This window comes from Alosa pseudoharengus, unplaced genomic scaffold (assembly GCF_046254945.1).
Source record: "Alosa pseudoharengus isolate Yale_2024_CS ecotype anadromous, Long Island Sound unplaced genomic scaffold, YU_APseudo_1.1 YU_APseudo_1.1_scf_12, whole genome shotgun sequence".
Taxonomy (NCBI): domain Eukaryota; kingdom Metazoa; phylum Chordata; class Actinopteri; order Clupeiformes; family Clupeidae; genus Alosa; species Alosa pseudoharengus.
Genome location: NW_027468587.1, coordinates 17,003,853 through 17,024,552, shown reverse-complemented (window position 1 = coordinate 17,024,552; position 20,700 = coordinate 17,003,853). Strand labels below are relative to the sequence as shown.

Here is a 20,700-nt window from a genome sequence, read left to right as displayed (position 1 = left end):
ATAAACCTCAAGACTGCTTTGTTTTGAGGTTTCGCTATTGTGTGTTCCTGAGATTGATGTGGTTTTGTCATGTTTTCTGAGGTAAGGTCAGATATATCTCGCACGGGTGATTTTTTTTAATGATCTTGGGAACTCTGTGACCTTTTAAGGGACCGACATTAGCCTCTCATATTTATCTGATATGATTAAGGTCCAGCATGAGTACATTTTTAAATTGATGAGTAATATGTTGAAAACATCTCCAGAGAATTTGATGAGAGGAATTTTAGATCTGTTGTCCAGAGAACGGATTAGTATGTTCCATGTCCAAGATGTCAGTCAAGATGTGCACTGCCAGAATTTTCGATTGAGACAAAATCCCATGGCTAGAGTCGTATTTTTGGCAGTTTCAAGACAAATGTAACTTACATGAAGGACTTAGAACTCCAAGGAGTCTAGTGTCCAAGAAACAAAGTTCAGTGCACATAGAAGAGACTAATCATTTTGAACAGTCAGATTTCTAGTTGGAGACTGTTTCAAAATAATCCGAGGATGTTCTTGTAACTTCCTGAATCAGGATTTTCCTCTAGGCTTTTGGAAGCCTCAAAACCCTCACACATTGTCACAGAAGTCAGTGCTGTTTTTATTTCTCACTGAATAACCAATTCTTTGAGTCCACACTCTGCCCAGCCATACTTGATAATATGACTTGAAGTTGACCATTTGAACCCCTGAATTTGACCTTGACCTTTTCTAGGTTAACTAGGCAATCATCTGCTTGATTTCCTGAATTTTACCTTGTTTTTTTTGTTTTCCTTGCATTAAGTTGTTTTCTGCGATAAATAAAACCCCTATCCCCTGAGCTCTTCTGTCCACATTAAAATGGTGATGGCACTCTCATGCCCCTGATGTGCATGATTGTTAAAACTCCAGGTTTATGTAGTAGGTAAAACAGAGTTTCAGAAACCATGTTGTGTGGTTGCCACAATGCAGAGAAAGGTTTTTGCTCCAGATACTACCAGTAAGAAAACAATACGAAAACATTAGTGTGGATGGAGAAGATTTTTAATTAAAATCAGTGTTTTCAAATTTAGCCATTTACAGGGAGGCTACAACGGGTCCACAACTGAACTCTGTTCGCTTAACAATAGCTTAACAATAGTTTTAGAAGACTTGTCTAACATACGCACCACTATCACATCTGGTGTAGCTAGTTCCATTGATTATTGTGGAAGCTAATTGTTGCAGCAGACGCTACATAAACACAACGCTTCAGTTACGTTGTATGGTGTAGCCTCCCTGTTATAAAGCATCACAGTCCCGCCCCTCCTCCGAGAGAGCTTAGTTTACGGAAGTAAATTTCCCATTCATTTCTCCCATTGACGTTTTGGAAAAATCCGTATCTAAAGAGTTTTAGAGCATGTCTTAGGCTAATCAGCTACGGCGTAACTCATAAGCATACAACATATCATTTCGAGTGAAAAAACGAAGAGAAAGTCCAAAAAAAGTCAAAGGTACAAGACTGTGTACATATTTTTTATTTCCGATCGAAGGAACTACTCATCCCATAAACCACCGCGCCTCACTGAAAAATAGATTCTATATAAGCAGCACGAACCAGCGCGAAATCATTTCCAACCATGTTTCCAACAGGCGACAACACGCAAACCCTTTCCTCCAAACAATGATTTTTATATAGTTAATAGCAGTTATTTCAGGAGTAATCGTGTAAATAATAGTGTTTTGGTATTGAATGTTATATTTACCATCGTGTATTTTATATCGTGTGTGTGAAACCGGTTAACGTTAACGTTAGCAACATTGTGCAGTGCTTCATATCTGACTGCCATCCTGATGCATGGACCGGTGCATGGTCTGCTCTTGGACCACCATATTCAGTTTATTAACTTGCTGTGAATTATTACACAAAATGTTCATTAAATGTACGAAGAAGTATTTCTAGGTTAATGATTGATGATATGGCTCGTACAATATGAAGGCTACAGTAGCCTAGCTAATGTTAACTAGCATTACCAACCTCCCTGCAAAACTCACCACACAACTTCGTAGGTTTGATAGGGATGCTGGCCCTTACAAAACCCACAAGCTGACCCTCGACACACAACAGTCAATAATGTGACCGGATTTAAAGTGGTTTTCACCCCTTTGGACACTCTTGATTTCGTCCTTGAAACAGTGAAATATTCACGGGGGCATGGACGGTTTGCTAAGCATTTTACTGCAGTGTCTAGCCGGTGGTAGCATCCAGCCTGTGCTATCAGCTAGCTAGCTAGTTCAAAGGTTTAAGTACTTAATGGGGATATACAGGGCTTTTCAAGCCTCGACTAAGTTGATGTTTCATATAAACAACAATTCATATTCATAGAAACAACAAGGTCACTAAAACATAATATATTTCATACCTGTGTTGCAGCATGTAGGCTAATGTTAGCAGCATTACAATGACATTCTAATGTCTGAAAGGCTAATGATTAGCCTGTCGGGTAACTGAAAAGTTAAGTGTTCAAACTAGCATTTCCAGTGTTCTATTTGATGGTGTATTGGCCCTGACCAGTGTTGCGCGGTCTGCCCGAAATTAAGCGGTCGCCCGCGGATGACCGCGGTCACCCGCGGTTATGAGTCATAAACAAAATATTTTAATGATATTCGGGTCATTTGCGGGCGGGTCAGTTAAAATTAATTAAATATATATTTTCTACAAATAGGCCTAGCCTACTTCAAATATCACGAGAAGGCTAGAATCAATACAGTAAAGTAAACAGTAAAGAAGCTGAAGACGCGAGTTAAAATAATAAAGACACCCCTTCAGGAAAAGCGATATAGGCTATGGGAAATATTGGGAAAAGTTCTTAAAGAAGATGACAGTAGTACAAGTTAAAAGTATGACAGCCAAAACGGGCAGCCTGCAGGAATAAAATGTTATGGCACAGACTACACAGCCATATCTACCGGTATGTATAGGTTCGCGCATGCATACAAGTTACCTTAGTTCGTTGTGTTTGTGACTTTAAACAGTGGATGTGCTTTAGTAAAGCTTTGTGCTTCATTCAGCATTATAAACCAGTTCTTACGCTAACGTTTTGACCAGCAATGCCTATCTCTCTTGCCTACCTTGCCTCACCATTTCTGTTTTTCGAAAGAAAGATGTATGTCCATGGCCTTCAAATCTTATCCTAGTGTTCTAATCCTTGGTGGTTGCGTGCGTGCTTGCGCTCTTATTCTCATTCTCTCTCCTGCGCAAACATTATGTCCTGCATGCCTACTGCGTGTAGTTCTACTGCATAAAGTTTAGCAAATAAAGTAGTTTGTTTTACAGAAATGGCCTACTGTCACACTACATGCAGGCTATAACCAAAAGCACACATTTTGTAAATAAGCGGGTCGGATCGCGGGTCGGGTATAATTTTGTCCTAATTAATATTCGCGGTCCGAGTTGCGGTCGGGTTGATTAAAATATCGGGCGACCGCGGGCTGCTTGTGACCAAACCCGCGCAACACTGGCCCTGACTAAGTTCGTGTGATATATAAACCACAATCCTTGTTGATACAAGTACCAATGTTCATCTAGAAAGTTTTTATCACATTAAGAATTTCGCCATAGGCAGTAAAAGACTCCGCCATCTTTGTCAATAATTTCGCTGATAACGTTTCAAACTATGACCTTAACGGCCTTTCCACCAATCAGAGGCATCACTGTGGGATTGTCGGATTGTTCAGGATTGTGAGTAATGAAGTACTTATCCAAGACATCACGAATAAAAGACATTTATCTCAAAACAAGGTTAATGCCCCGTGAACTTTTGGCGTCTATATGAGCATACACAATCGCTTAGTACAGCCGTAGCTGGTTTTGAGTCTACCATGTGCAGTTAAGTTTTTATGGCTTATACCCGAATTGTCAATGGAGAAATTGCATTGAATTCTTACTTCCGGAAACTCCTGTGGGCGGGACTGTGATGCTCTATTGTGTGGACGCTGTCTAAGGCTGGGCATACACTGTGATTCTGCAGTTTTAGTGAGGTTTTTGTTTAATACCAACTCCTACTGTATGAGTAAATCGCAAACTTTGTAAAACCAAAGCTCACTATTTTTACGCTCACAGTATATGGTCCGTTGGCTACGACTTGACTGTTCACACTATACTTGTGAAATACAGTAAACTTGTCGGACCCAATGCGCTGCCTTGCCCACGTGTCGTTCAGTGTGCCGAAACATCTAAAAAAAAACATTTTGTAATGCTGCGTTCTACTTGTTTTTTAGCGAACTCGTAGCTTGTCAGTGACGTCATGTCAGTGTTGAACATACAAGCTGTTTGCGTTCTGTTTGTCAACCAGCTGCGCTACTGTCTGTTGGCTATTGTTAGCAGTTGTTACTAGAGTCATAGCATCATAGCGACAGATAGAGGTTGGACACCGTTGTTTCTACGACTGATTTAATGTGACACAAATCCACAGAACTACTAATAAATAGAGAATATAAGGCTTGCATTTACTGTTAATGGGCACAGCCATCTTGGATATTCAAACTCGTCTCGTCGTACATCTCGAATTCAGTTAAAAATCGGGCGCAAAATCACTTATGCCCAGCTTAATTCTGAACTACTACTGATAGATGACTGTAAACATTTAAATGACTTTAGAACAGAGTAAACATCTGTTAAAACAGAGAGCCCCCTCTGAGTTAATAGAAATTAAATGCTGAAGGAGGGAAAATGTTATTTGTAGGGCCCGATCACCCGAGTTACAGACTGTGGCCTACCACTAAAGGTGCAAAACCTTAGTGTTTCTGTAAGTATTATTATTATTATTATTATTATTATTATTATTATTATGTCACAGTGAATACTCAGGGACAAAGGCTTGTTCCCCTGGTGTGGCCCAGGGACTCCAGCGTGCCCTCTTATGTCACTGAGTCTCGTGGTTGGCATAAGTTATAGTTCCAGCTACACACACCAACAATAAACGGCCACCAATGGCCATTCAAATCCAAATTTAGCCAAAAGCCACATCTTGTGCCAATATCATGTGATTTTTGAAATGTTATCTATAGGGGATGCTGCAATTAACATTTCACCATCTCAAGACATGCCAATATATATTCTTATCTGTGATGTTACATGATAGATTGAGCGTGTATGGTAAATATATCCCACATTTGACCCACACACATGCACATACACATGAGCGCACACATAGAAACATACACGCGTACACATTGATACCCCTCTAAAACTTGTGAAATTTATCACACGCATCAGATGTGTGCATTTGACACACACACACACACACTACATGTGCGTGCATTAATGGATGATGAAATGTCAGGGGTCGCAGAGCGAAGGTGCCCGGGCCCGTCATCGCCGTTGTGTGACTATATTTCTGTTTGTGATTTTTATTTTCTTTTGATTCCTTTTTTTTTCTTGTAGTCATTATGATTCATACACTCTTAAAAGAGCTGGGTAAATGCTTTACACAGCTTGGTTTTATTGAAACCAGCTCTTAAATTGGCTGTGAAACAAGATGGTAATTATCAAAGCACAAGTTGGAATCATAAAAAGGGGCATTGAAAAACACCAGGCGTTTGTTTGTTTTGGCGTATCAGTTTTCTTGTTCAGTGGAGTTGTGTTTTTATTGTTTTTTTTCCCTCCATACTCTAATTAGCAGTTTTGAAGGCACTCAGCTGAACTAGTTGCCATGTCTGTCAAAACACTTGTCTAACACATAACATTAATTCCTTCAGGCCTAATTGGAATCCATTTAGCTGACAACACTAATCATTGGCTCTCTTCTGAACAGCTGACTGATTAAATGTGCACATATGCACATTAGGAAATGTTTCACTTGTCAATATAATATGACACTCTTAGTCAAAATTAACCTAATTATGAAGAGCCTTGTTTAGTTCGTGATGTGACTCACCGATCACTTGGTGAGAGCAGTGAGGCTGTTAGCACTGTGGATGTTGACCCATTTCAGATCCACCTCACAAGGGGGGGTGTGTTTGTGTGCCACACATTGATTGGTTGAAAACGATATCAAATATCCTGATATGATAATATTAATTGATTTTTTTAACACCACAGTAAGTCCTTTAGTAAGTCGATCGATATTTATGATGCCACGGTCATTCGTTCCTTGTGAAAACCCCTGACTAAACCCAGTATCGGCCCATTACATGGGGTGATGTAGAAATCTTGCACACTGGGCCATTCCCGCAACTCTGAGAGAGTGTGAGTGAAACAAAAAAGAAAAAAAGTAAATAACAGGTACTCTCCTTGTGTCAAGTGCTTGGTTGTGTGTGTCCAGAGGTGATGCTATTGGAATGTGTGTTCACAGTGGTGCCTTCACATCTGCCGATTAAAGGAGGCACAACGCCTAATACATGTAGCTTCCTCAGCGTGCGCTTGCTCCTATCTGTTCCTCACAGTGCTCACTGAAATGTCTCAGTTCTTATTTAAGATGTGTTAACAGCCCTGTATCCTCATTCATCATATATATATATATATATATATATGTGTGTGTGTTTTTTCCATAGGGGATGCCATGTTCAAATAAGAAACCAAACTGAACGTGTGTCATTTTCTCTTATGTCTTCTTTTGCCCAGTATGGATTATTTATGAGCAGGTGATGATAGCAGCGTTGGACTGCTGTCGGGACGATTTGGCCTGGGGAAGTGACACCCCCCCCCCCCCCCCCCCTTCTCTTATTCTCTTTAAAGATCAGCAAGTCCCCTCCTCTTCCCCTCCCATCTCAAAAGCCATTCTTCACAGTTAAGGCCTGGTTTGTCGCCCTGTTTGCCAGACACAAAAATGATTTTTATCCTGCCAAGAAACATCACCCTGTCTTTACTTTGGAAAAACAATTTGCTGAAGATTGGCACAAAGAAGTGGTGGGGAAGGACCTGGGAAATGGACTCCACTGAAAGCACTCTGTCTTGCATGGAGCTGAGTGGATCTCAACTTTATTGGTCTGTAAATGTAGGAGAAGCCTTTTCAGCTTTCCTGTTGTTTTTTTTCCTACTCTTCTTACGTTCACAGACTCCCCCACTCTCTTCCAGAGTGTTTATACAATATTGATCACCAGTTCAATGCTGATGTCCATGTTGTGTTTCGTAAGGCACATTCAATTTGCCCAACACCTCATGAAGGCAAAACTGGAGGTGGTGTTATTGACTGGAAGTGTATACTGTCGTCTGGCTCAGCACAGCTTTATGGTCTACGGACAAAGAAAATTGAAAACATCAGAAAACCAAAAAAAGGAAAAAAGACAGCCTTGCCCTGGCCATGACTTGGATAGTTCAGATGAGTACAGCCGCAGAGCGTAAGCTTTCCATTTTGCCCAGGAAAACAGTTTGATGTGACGATAACCATTCCTCACCTCTCATGTCACAACGGACGTTTGTGTGAGAAAAAAACAAAGGGGCAGCTCACTCCAGCAGAGGAAAAAACTGGTAAAGGGAGCATCCTGTCTCAACCCTTTTTATAGCCAGCGTGGAATTGTGGGTGCCCACAGAGTAGCATTGTGAGTTCCCTTCCACCTCAGTTTTTTTTTCTTAGCCACGACCTCCTTCTCCCCCACTCCCTCCGTCCCTTCACCCTTGCTCACCCCCACATCCTTTTCCCTCGTCTCCACAGCTGTATCGGTGACTTGTTTATCGTGGAACTTTCGAAAAGGGAAAAATTCTCCAGTTCTGCCCACTTTTTTACGGTTTCATAAGAAGCTGTCAGCTGGAGACGTCACGCCGATCGCTTGACACGTTTTAGGGTAGATATTTTATCACGCCGAATAGCTCTGGCCATAAACAGACGAGGGGGTGAGAAAACATTGGCGCTGACCGGTAAGAAATGGAAAAGGAGATGATGTAATACAGTAAAATTTCTGCTAGCTCTGTGTTTGGGAATATCACTGTTAATGTTGCGGAGCTCCCCGACGCTCCCGCAGAAGACAAACAGGGCTGACTCGAAGCCACAAGTGCCTTGTTATCACCAGTGTGTGTTATGGAGTGCCTTTGCGACCTAAGAGGAGAGAAAGGGGGATTCCATTTCCACACTTTCACACCCTGACTACCAAATAGCGTAGTGTAGTGTTGTTGTTGTTATTGTTGTTGTTTTGGTGACCATTCACATTTTCCCGCGTGTGTGTGTGTGTGTGTTTATATTGCTCATGTATTACATGGCTGTCGTCACTGCGGGTATTTCTCCAACTTTCGTCCACCTCACCTACCGCCTCCCTCTCTCCTTCCCTTCCCCTCCCTTGTTACTTGCAGAGTTGTCTACAGGAACTGAAGAGGCAGTTTCCAGATAGCCACAGAGTGAAGCGATTAGCGGGCATGCGGCTTGAGGCTTTGGAAAGGTAAGAGGGCCATTTATGGTACCAACTTAGCAGCAGGACCTTGGAGCAGTGTTTTGGGATTTTGGTGTGTGTGTGAATGAATGTCTCGATGGTGTGCTGTGGAGGGGCTGCATAAGAGGCCTGTAAGCAGATCACCAGTGGCAGACGAGGTGGGAATTTGGGGGGGTTGGGGGGGCTTGTTTATCCTGTAAACCACCGTCCTGTTGGCAGAAAACGGCAAGAGGGAGTAGTGTGCTTAGTCGTCCTGTGGCTGTTTTTATTTTTTTTCTCTCCCCTCGAGTGAGGAATTCCCAGGAAGGAAGTGGTTGCTCCCACTAGTATTCTAGGGGTCCTGTTTTCTTTCTCTCTAACCCCCTCCCCCCCCTTTACCCTCTTTGTGTCTCTCCTTTCTGCTGGGTCTGTTTTTGTCTCCTGCTGAGAGCGACTGTCTGGGAGACCTGTGAAAACAGTCGCAGCACAGCCCAGGGTCAGCTTTAGATTGGTTGTTTCAGTGTTTTTTTTTTTCCTTTTCCATTTGCCCTCCCAGTTAAATCACACACACACACACACACACACACACACACACACACACACACACACACACACACACACACACACACACACACACACACACACACACACACACGTTACCCTCTCATTTTAGGCAAATAAAACACATAAGGCTCATGTGTTTGTTTGTCTTTGACTTGCCTATCAGTCGTGCGAGGCTGTATGTGATAATTGAGCATGATTGTCCCTGCACAGTCAGATTAAATAAACTCGCAAATTCTGCAGTAATTGGCATCAGACGGAGGTCCCATTTAAGTGAAGGCCCCTGCCCCCCTGCCTACCACACACATACATGCATACGCACGCACGCACGCACACACACATCCACACACACACACACACGTGTGTGCACTTTGTCACACTTGCACACATTTAGAGACGGCCCCGCCAACCCCAGAAAGTCTCAACATAAATAAAGCCAATCAAAGTGACTTGAGAGTGACTGCTTGATGCCATCTGAGTGGTCCCCTCCCTATCCCACCCACCCACTCCACCACCACTATATAGTGGAGTAATAAAGTGGATCAGAGGGGAAGGGGTGGTGCTGTGTTGTAATGGGAACCAGAGTGGCTTCTGTTGCAAGGTTGTGGGGTTTAAAAAAATGCTTAAAGAAACAAGCAACACAGGTTTTGATCACACACTTAAAGCATGCCGCTGGCTGTCTGCATAGACAACGATGCCGGCTGGTCATGGGGCCCATGGGGGAAATCATAAGAGAGAGAGTGGATGCACTCGGCCGTCTCCACTTATTTAATCTGACAAGCAAACAGCCCTTAGCTACTCCACTTCTCCTCGGTCTGAATTTGCTGCGTGATTTCATTTTTTACAGTTCATAACTTTTCTTTTCAAGCGCAATCACTGGGATTTCCTCCACAATTTCCCTTTTTCATTACGCCTCAATCCCATGCCCCCCCACCCCACCTCAAAAACAAATTGCAGGTTAGTTGAAAATGTTTACGCAATTTATGGCGCAGTCATAGTGATTTTTCTTTATTTTCCCCTTTCATCCTCCACCCTTTCCATTATGGTCATGTTTTATCTAACTGTGCCTTTGCAATGCTGAACTTGAAAAGTAGCACAAATCTGTGGAGGCAAACACAGTCTGATTTGTTTAAAAAGGTGAATCAAAGCGAAAGTGGTGTAATCATTGCATATACAGTAAAGCCAATCAGTGGGGCGCTGTGCTGTGCCGTGCCGCGTTTGTGGCACTCCTCGGGCGGACGACTTTTGAGAGGCTGCAGAAGCATCTCCCAGCGCTGGCCATCTGAGCGGAGCTCCAGTAATGACTGTTTATTTCCTCCCTTCTCTGGATCGCCGCTGATTTTTACAAGTCCTCTGCCGTAGCCATAGAGACAGCCAGTCCTGTATACAAGAACTTGATTGCCGTGAACTCTTGTGTGATTTGCACACCACCTAATTTCCCATGACCAGTGAGATAGTGATCTGCTTTTTGTTTAAAGAAAGAAAGGGGGGGGGAAAGAAAGCAGTCCTTTTTAAAAACATTCCTTTTCCTCTCTCTCTTTCTTTCTCTCTCTCTCTCTGTGTGTGTTTCAAGGTACGATGACGCCAACAAGCTGTACGATTCAATACTACAAGATGATCCGACCAATACGGTAAGCCAGAAATAAAACATATTATTTTTATTACTTTTTTTATTTATTTTTTTACTTTGGGGTTGTGGTCGCGCCATTATTTTTTTAAGAGTCGTTAAAATGTGCTGAAGAGCTTTCGGTATCAGTGGCGTGCATTTGTTTGGTTAAACTCTGCCTCCCCTTTGGATGACCTCAACCACAGTGCTGATCAGGCACTCGCCCACACCACTGACAAGTGTTTCGGGGGAACCCGAAAAGCCCAGTGATTTATCACTCTCCATAGTATCAGATGTGTCGCAGGAAACCCGGGTAAAAATAAATGCTGTGTCTTTGAAGAATTTGAGATTTACGTCGTTGCCCAACCTAACACCACCTCTGCTTCTCCTCTGGTTCGTTGGACCTGAGATTTTCCTTCTCCAATTCCGGTCTGTGTCCTTGGACTAGAATCTTGTGGGACATCAGGTGTAGATAGTCTTTTTAAATTTGGCAACCTTTTTGTCACTGTTAAGTGTTTGCGACTTGCCTATGCATCAGTGAGTAAGCCTCCGCTCTAGGCCCTCAATACTGCTGGAAAGCATGTTCTCTGTTTGTGTGCTCTCAATCCGGTCGCATTTACCCCCAAATTTATATCAGATTTCAGGCTGACGTTTTGCAACACCACGTCCAGGCCACGGTGTTTTGCCAAAGCCTCCACCACCACCACCGCCCCTGCTGCTGCCCCCCCCCCCTCCCTCCCCACAGTCACCCTGAAACACATTGTACCTGCTGTTAATTGTTTCCATCAGGACATGTGGCCATGCAAGAAAAAAATAAATGTTTTAAAGGAGGCTTTTCAAAAAGAAAGCATGACCTTATTTGTTTTGGCTTGCGCTGGCCCTGAAGACGCGCAACACGGCTGTAACACATGGACTTGCTTAGATTTATTAAACATTTTCTCGGGGGCTGGCAAAGTGCGACCGACGAAGCATAGACATTTGTTCTGTGGACACCATGTGAGCGTTGTGCACCTCGCCGACTGTCTCTTTCAAACAAATGGGAGGCTTTGCTGACAAAGTCAATAAACGGTCGTTTGCACTGATGCAGTCAACTCTTTTCTCTCTCTCTCTCTCTCTTGCTCTCTCTCTCTCTCTCTCTCTCTCTCTCTCTCTCTTGCTCTCTCTCTCTCTGCCCCCCCCCTTTTCCTCGTTCTCCTCTTTCTCTGTCCATCATCTGTTTCACTTGCAGCAGCAGAGAGGCACCCCATCCTCTGTCTGCTAACACATTCATTTTATCATTACCCTCCGTATTTATTTGACTATCTGTTGCTATTGGACCCAGGCAGTCCCATCAGTCTTACTCGGTTAGAAAAAGGGAGACAGAGGAGCTAGTGCTGCTCTGTTTGTTTTTGGTGTTACTTTGCCAGGGCACCCTCCCTATTCCCCTGGCCCTATTTAAATTGCAAGCACATTGAACACTGTATAAACATGGGGGGTGGGGTGCTTAGGATAGCAAGCAGCAACAAACAGATACTATCAAATCAACACTGTAGTTATGCTCCCTGCCCCTATAGCAAAGAATATCTGGTAATTATATAGCCCTGTCTGTGCTGGAAACAGGTAGATGAGAAAACGGAATTCAAATGGAATCTAGGAAATGTTGCCTATTCATTTAGCTGAATTACTTAAATAGCTGAAGAAAATTATTAAGGTTTTGGGTTTTTTCCCCCTTACTTTCCCATACTATGAAGATGTCCAATTTAGGGGAAGCTTATTGGAAAATACCTGATGAAAGGTGTTGGACCAACACAATCTAGTAATATATCATCAATATTTTGCCACCATTAAACGTATCCCTTCTTTATCAGATATTTAAGCCATTCAGCCAAAATGAGACAGCTAGTGCCGGAGAGACAGGCCAAGCACAAGGTGAACGTGACAGAACAACCAAGAGTGCGAGCACTGTGACGCGGGTGGATGTCCCAGCAGAATCGCCCTCTCGTGGGAACCGGGTGCTCTCACGGTCGGCCGGCCTGCTGGCACCACCCAGGCAGAACCCGGCCCAGGCCCCAGCTGTCAAGGATGCCCTCCTGTGGGATGGGTCCATTTCCTCCCCTCCAAACACCGGCAGCCGCCCCATCAAGACCCATCAGATCCCTTCTTCACCCCCCCCCCCCTCTCACCCCTTTGAAATAAACCTGGGGGTGTGGATTGGGAACGGAACAAACTGCCGACAGTGGCATGTTGTGGGCCAGATTGGGCTTTTCTTCCCACCAGCCAAAGTTCCGTGGTTGGACAGGGGGAGAGGGTGGAGTGGGAGGGAAGCGAGAGGCTGACATCATCTAGGTCACCTGTCTGTGAGTGGAGAAATGGGAGTGCACACGCGTGGGTGTGCGCAAATCTGTGTGAAGTGGGGCTTATCTCATCACTCGGTGTGTATGTGTGTGTGTGTGTGTGTGTGTGTAAGTCTGTGTGTGTTTTTTTTCCCCTTTGCTATGTTGAGAAGAACATAGGTGTGGACAAGTAGAGAATGACCGAGAGAGACAGAGAGACTATGCAAGAGGGGGAGAGAGAGAGTAGAGAGAGCAGAAAAAAGATGGCGGAAAATTGGCCACTACTGTGAGGACTTGTGAGGCATCCCAGCATCCCGCACTCAGATTGGAAACTGAGCTGTTGTAATTACAGGCTGTGGAATAGATGTGGTACCCATTAACCAGAATTGTTGAATCAACAAAAAATTGTTCAAGGTTTCTCTGCCATGGCGGTGTCCAAAAAATGTTCGAACTCTTAGCCCCCTTCCATAGTTTATGTTCCAATACCTACAGCAATGATCTGGCAAAATTCACAATTGCTTGCGTAAATACATTTTATTTATTTATTTTTTTCTTCCGCTAGCGATCTATTTGCTTTCAAAGCATTTTTATCGCGGCAGGTTAATATAGTGTCAGTTATTGTCTCACACATGCACATGAACTAACTTGCCTATACAGAGGTGTTCCTTTAATGAGTTATTTATTTAAAACCCAAATGACACATATGGTTTTTGGTCAACACGTCAAATTCCAAGCCACTCATTTTAAGTGGTAACTGGGCTGAATAAACACACTGTTTTTTGGGGAAAGCAATTGAGGTCGCCGGGAATCTTTCTGAGGTTGACCTAGGGTAAGCTGCCTGTGATAATTGTGCGTGTTTGTGTGTGTGTGTGAGAGAGCGGGAGAGAGGGACAAGATAGCAATTTACAAAGGTCAAAAAAAGCACAGTCACACCACTCATGCGAACCCCCGTGCTGGATCTGGCTCAAGCTCACCGCTGGCTGCTCCGACTCATCCACATAATTATATCAAAAGTGGTTTCGATGGCCGTGCTTTGCAGTAGTGCTGATTTGAGGGCGGTCACTGCAGCAAAGCCCCTGATGTAAGCGCAGGCAGTGTTATTTTCGCACCATGCATAAAGCTGTCGTTTACAGCAACTCCCTGTCGTATTTCAGCGTTCGGATCCGCTCTGTGCACCAAAGAAGGAACACGGGGTAGACTTATCAAAGTGGTGCTACGAGCGTAAACTTGCTGGTGCCATTTTAACAACTCTCAGTGGGTCTTTACGTCAGCAGAAGGAGTGAGGTTAATGTGTTCTTTTCCGTGATGCGTTCTTATCCGATGTCAGGAAAACAATAGCTCATGCAGGCGTGACATGAATGTGTTGGTCCTTTTTCTGCTTTCCTTTTTATGGAGTAGAATGATGGTGGACCCCCCCCCCCCCCCCCCCCCCCCACAGTCACAACACACACACACTCACACACACACACACACACAACCAGCCCACCCGCCAACCGCTCCGCCTCCCTGTGCGAGAGCGAGGTGTCCTGTGTAATCTGCTCTAAACGGGAGCCCTTGGGTCCTCACTGTGCACGCTGCAGCTGAAGAACGCTAATTAAAAAAAAGAATCATGACAACAGCGGGATTAACCGCTCTGCCAGGTCCCACTCCATCATTCCTCCAGCGAGAAAAAGAAGGAGAGAGAGATGGAGAGCGAGAAGGAGCGAGGCTGGTTTTTGGAAACGCTGCGTGTTTTAATAAAGTGCCGTGTGACTCGGCCGGGCTACAAACTTCCATATGTTCCAGCAAGTCCCAGGTGGTTCTTGTGACTATGAAGGCGAGAGCAAGCGAGGGAGGGGGAGCAGAGAAGAAGAAAAGAGGGCAAGTGCAAGATCCAGATGGAGAAAGAGACAGAGACGGTGTGTTTTTGGTCTTGTTGACTCGCTATCAGCAACGGGGAGGGAGGTAGGGGACGTGCCCACGTGTTAGAAATTTAGCGTGAAGCGCGTATAAATTCAAAAATCTCACAAAAGGCCTCCGTACCCGCCATGAGGGAAAGCACCTGAGATTTCCCTGGTGTAATCTTTACAGGAGATCTGTGTTTTATGAGTGCATGGAAGGGAAGGGAATGATTGAGTCCCAGGACACTCAATACATTTAGTATTGGTGTGAGAAGTACTTGCAAGGATTTCTCTGAAGACCACCCTTTATCACTCTTCAAGTCGAGACGAATACTCAAACAACCGACCAATGCACGCGAAGTCATTTTGAATGCAAATTCCTGCGCGCCGACATTCCCAAGTCACCTTGGCCCCCAAGTGACAAATTAGATATAATTAACTGCCATTTTACTCGCATACCTTTGGAACGGAGTCATTCACCCACTGTTTGGCTTAACCTCTCTTCCATAGCCTGGTTTCCCCACCCGCTTCACTGTTCAGGCCAGAGAAACCTAGTACATTTTTAAGTGTTATTCATGATCATTAGTACCCATTGATATAGTGTTGCACACCAGCTGAGCAGCACTTATATAATGGCCAACCTCAGACAGAGGCTGGAGTGATGTCCTCCCTGCTGCGCTGCTGGACAGCCTTGAGAAGGAGTAGACATGAAAGCAAGGTGAACGGACAGACAGACAGGCCTCCAACACCGCTTAAACTAACACCGTATCGAGTATGTGACCGTCTAGACTGTGGGCAGCGTGCCCTAGTTTTGGAATGGATAGTGAATGTGAGAAGGTATGTGTGTGTACGAGAGAAAGATGGATGCAGACAGATAGGCAGATGTAGTGCTTACTTTGCTTGCATCGAATGACCACTCCTGTGTGTGACCATGTGGCTGTGTAGTCTACCCACCAAGCTGAGCAGTTCTTCTGCACCCTTGGCAGTGTTTGTGAATGTATGTGTTTGTTGTGTCTGGCTGTAGTTCTGCACAGTCGAGTTGGGTTAGCCCATTGTTATTATTGAAAAATGCTTCAAAAAATGTATGGCGTAATCCAAATTTTATAATGTGGCCACACGGTGGCGCAACTGCAGTCTTACTGAAAACGTAAAGGCACTACATAACTTCCAAATTGTACATAAAGCAATACACTTGTGGCGCTGTATACTGACAGCTTAAGTCATGGAGCATGTATAAAATACAGTAGGCCTATCTAACCAACTAACCATGGCCTTTGTGGGGAATTTCAAGATTGTGTTAATGCTCACGGAAATGTTTGGTTGAATCTTAAGTTCGGTGTTCAGCTTAAAGGCTAGTTAGTCTTATGCAACTTTACAAAATTGGTTATGAAAGGTTCTATGATGATTGGTTGTGTGTCTTTGTTGCACCTGTACAACAGGACAGAACATCTGATTAGCTTGTCACGTTTTTTTTTTTTTAATTTTCTTGCTTTTCAGACAAGTGACCCCTCAAGAAAGGACTCATTTCGGTTGAAATTAGTTAAGTAATTGTGCGTTGAGTAAGTTTTTGGACTAGCTTTGAAGGTTCCTTTTTATCCTGTTAAACATACGTTGGCAATTACGTGGCATGCAGAAATAGAATGATTTGTCAAGGCTGTTGACATTGTGATGTATTGATGAGTTGACTGAGCAAAACAGGGCTGCACCTTGTGCCCAACATGATGGATCTGGAGTGATGGTGTCAGAAGAGTCCAATTTTAGGGCTTCAGACGTGACTCATAGCCAGCTGTTGTTAGGGTCGGCTCTCAGAGTGAGAGAGAAACAAGGGATGGCAATAAATAAAAAGAAAGGGAGGGACATTGGGAGGCAGGGTGTCAGAGGAAAAGAGACAAAATAAGTGGGTAGATAAATTATGTATAAGGAGAGGAGAGGAGCAGTAGGGCTATAGTGTGTCTGTGTGTCTGTGTGTGATTGTGATTGAGGGAGAGAGTGAGACCCATTCTACCAACAATTGTGTTTGTGTGTGTGAGTGAGTGATTGACGGAGAGAGCGAGACCCGTTCTACCAATAACTGTGTTTGTTTGTGTGAGTGAGTGATTGAGGGAGAGCGAGGCCCATTCTAACCAAATGCCAGTGTCAGAAATAACATCTGTGGCAGTCGGGTGCCCACTCTCCCCTGCCTACTCTTCCCACACTCCTGGAAAAAGTCCGCGTCAGAGGGGCCATCGTAATGCCTGCTGATTCAGATTGATGAGTATCTAATCCGCCTTAAGGTCACTTCTACATCAAACAAGACCCATGCAGAACAAGACGGCCATTTTTTAGGCAGTAGTTGGCCGGACCTCTATACAGAGCCTGTGCCCAGAGCATTACAGCTGAGCTCGGGTGAACCCATTGGGCAAGGGAAAACGGGAGAGGATGCGCCGGCCGCACTTTTGTTTTTTTCCCTTTCTCTCTCTTTCTCTCTGTGACTCACCACTTAGACCTAGCCTGGCTAGCGCCACCACTTCTCAATGAGACGTGGTCTGGGAACCAAACGTTAATTTTCTCGTATTTGAAAAAAATGCCCAGATCCGTTTATTGGGTGCCACAGATGTCTATCAAATGAGTCTGTGCATAGCTCATCATCGTCTTGCTTTCCCCCTTGTTCTGTGATTGGTTCCCTATCTGAGGCAAAAATTAGGGCGGTAGTTTCCAGGCTGCCTTAGCAGCGTGAATCAAATCGCGCGCAAGGCAGCATGGGAACACCCAGGCTAACTTAGACCTATCTCCTCGGGGGAAGCGTGCCTGCAAGCCCGCGCTCTCCCTCACTTGTCTGTGGCCTCTCATAAACTGTCATCTTTCATTCCTGCGCCAGCAGCACATTCAGAGACCAGTAAGAGCCCATATTCAGACATACGCGGCTCACGCCTCTCGTCAGTACACCGTGATCAAAGCCACGCATCGTTTTTCATGCATGTGCCGTTATCAGTAATAACACACCGTTTGTGTGAGGTTATTTATGTCATTGCCAGGGGTGCAAACTTGTCAAATCTGTGATACATGTATCTGTGATGATACGAGTTTTTGGAATGGGGTGGGCAGGGGCGGGTCTGGGTCTATGTCACATGACAGAACTATGCGTGTTACGCAAGACAGAGAGAGCCGGAGACCTGGTTTTTAGTGTTTTTTTTTTTTTTCCCCTTCGTTTTTGTTGCTATGAATTGCATGTTAAGCACAACTTGATTGTTTTATTAATCATGAACTGTTCTTTTTTAGAACTTACATGGAAAGAATTAAAATTTAATCGTACGATTTTACTCCTCTCTGACCTTTTCATGCTGTGTGGTCAGAGCCATGGAGGGAGTGTCCCACTGTGTGTGTGTGTGTGTGTGTGTGTGTGTGTGTGTGTGTGTTTGTCTGTCTGGTGAGAAACCTAGTGAGGCGGGCAGTGGTCCAGCGTGAGGATTTACTGCCCCTCAGGAACCTTTAGGAGACACGGTGAGCAGGGGGAGCAGAGTGTGTGTGTGTGTTTGAAGGATAAGCCCCCCTGTTTTGCACCTCTTCAAACCTGCCCAGAGTCCAGCAACCCCCCCACCACACACACACACACGCACCACCTACCCCAGAACAACTTGAAATAGTAATATCGCTCACACAAAGCCCTTCCTCCCTTTCTCTGTCTCTCCCACACCCTTGCAACACCAACACACACACCACCACCACACCACACACACCCCTTTCTCTCTCTCTCTCTCTCTCTCTCTCTCTCTCTCTCTCTCTCATCGCTCCCCTCTCCTTTCTTTTTCTCTCTGTTGTGACAAACACTTGAGACGTGAGGCTGCTAATCCTGCTAATCCGTCTCAACTCCTCTGTGCTTCCACAGGCGGCCAGGAAACGCAAGATCTCCATCCTGAAAGCCCAGGGGAAGACGGCCGAGGCCATCCGCGAGCTCAACGAGTATTTGGAGCAGTGAGTGTTTTACAAGAGGATTTGGAGACACACACACACACCTCCCCACATCGCACACACCTCCATAGAGACCCCCCCCCCCCCGCCACACACACACACACACACACACACACACACACAAAGACCGACAGAGAGAGAGAGTGTTCCCCCTTTCATAACCCTTGTCCTGTCTCTTGTCCATTTTTTAATTAAAAGGGGTTTTGCATTCACTTTGGGTGCCCTCGACCCGGTCCCTCTGCGTAACTTCCCTCTATTGTTAGGGCCTGTTTGTCTGAGTGTCTTAAGTGCTCTCTCTCTCTCTCTCTTTCTCTCTATCTGCCTGTCACTTTTTCTCTGCCTTTCTCTCACCCTCTCTTTCTTTCTCTCCTGTTTTCCAGGTTTGTTGGAGACCAGGAAGCGTGGCATGAGCTGTCGGAACTCTACATCAATGAGCATGAGTAAATGGCCTTTAATATTAAACAGCTTCACTTACAACTTCACCTGAGACGTTAATCAGTGATGCCTCTGGCCATCCTTGCAGCCACAGGCTAACAGTACCCAACAATTCACCGTGGGAGAATGAATGATGGTCCAGTTCTAAGCTTTTTAGGAGTCTGATGATTAGGCCTCACTGCTTTCTTGACCACTTTATGGTACTGGAAAGACTACCGTAAAACATGGCACACCTTTGCTCAGCTGTATGGAGCGATGAAAAGCTTAAACATGGGTGATGGGTCCATCGTGGAAAGATTGACTGAAGTCATGTCAGCCATTAGCCAGTAGAAATGTTACTGTAGAAATGAATATTTAAACCTAGCCCATGTTGCAATTACTCAGCAATATTAATTTGTCACCGTTAGATAATTTCATGTTATGGTTTCATGGTGCAGATCTGTAACCTTAGCCTACACTTATTGTAACGCAAGGAGCAGAACGTAAACCAGAAGCACCAAATTTGCAATTAGAAAATAACCACAGGATGACGTCAGCACTGTTAATATTTGCCCGCAATTTTATTTTCCAATCCTCTGTATACCCTTGTTTATTTAGTGTAGAAAGAGCTTTTGTGATCATCCCAAGTCCTCTCCATCACTCGCATCACATTCACTCTCGCAGCTTGAGAGGTGATTACACAAGTGCCGACAGCTTGTTTTTAAACCCTTGGTGTCCTCTCAGGTAATATTTTCCCATGTCTGTGAGCCCGTCGAGTAGGATGGCTGCTTGACTCGGCTGTCTCTCTATGAGGACCACTTTGGAAGGCCGGCGAAATGCCTATCTCAGCTTGCGGTCGGCAACAAGCTCCCCCCCCCCCCCCCCCTTTTGTCCCACGGAATGGTGTGTTTTAATAGGATTTGCTCTCTTAAGTCTCCACTCATACGTTTTGGGAATGAAAAGAAACTCTCCCCTGATCACCCCCTCCAGTCCCCTGCTGATATCTCTGTTGCCGGGATAGTGGTCCACCGGAGCAGAACGTTTGTTAAAAAATCATTTGGGGATGCTTCCCCCTTCACCCCAGCCCCTAGATACCTTACTGCTGGTTTCTGTTGGTTACTCTGTCTAAAACCAAATGCTTAAGTGCAAAAAAATCTATCTGTGTGTGTGTGAGAGAGAAAGAGAGGGGGGCGGGGATTGCAAATACCTTCGTATGTGATTTTTTGTGTGTGTGTCTGTGCACGAGAGAGAATGAATGAACCCCACGGTCTCCTTGGTTGTGTGCGGGTGTCAGCAGGAATGTGTGAGCGCGGCGAGAAGGGCCCATCTTATTGGATGTATAATGTTCTGTTGACGGTCTGGGTGCCGTGGCTTTGTCCGTCGCTGCCATGCCCAGGAGGAAATCCAGGGGTGAGCGGATTATCTGACTACTTAGGCCTGGCTCCACCAATATCACCCCATTCACCCTGACAGGCCCCCTCTATCTGCAGGCGGGTAAGCCTCTAGTCCCCCCCACCCCCTCACACACAAACACTTTGCCCTCGTGCTACTCTTCCGGACCGCCTCGGAATTATCACTCGTCTTTTTCCCTTCGGGAGAGAGTGTGTGAGAGTGGGTAGCAGTTCTGGAAGATTCCCACAGGGTTAAGGTGTTAAAG

At 44.9% G+C, this 20,700-nt stretch overlaps 1 protein-coding gene across 1 annotated transcript in view; it reads left to right on the top strand.

The window, feature by feature from the left end:
• Positions 1-20,700, top strand: part of emc2 (ER membrane protein complex subunit 2) — a 34,288-nt gene that overhangs the window by 1,515 nt on the left and 12,073 nt on the right. Inside the window, exons 3-7 of the mRNA XM_076280287.1 lie at positions 6,605-6,669; positions 8,267-8,352; positions 10,457-10,514; positions 18,547-18,632; positions 19,010-19,069. Coding sequence (XP_076136402.1) covers positions 6,605-6,669; positions 8,267-8,352; positions 10,457-10,514; positions 18,547-18,632; positions 19,010-19,069 — 355 coding nt within the window. The remainder of the gene's footprint in view (positions 1-6,604; positions 6,670-8,266; positions 8,353-10,456; positions 10,515-18,546; positions 18,633-19,009; positions 19,070-20,700) is intronic.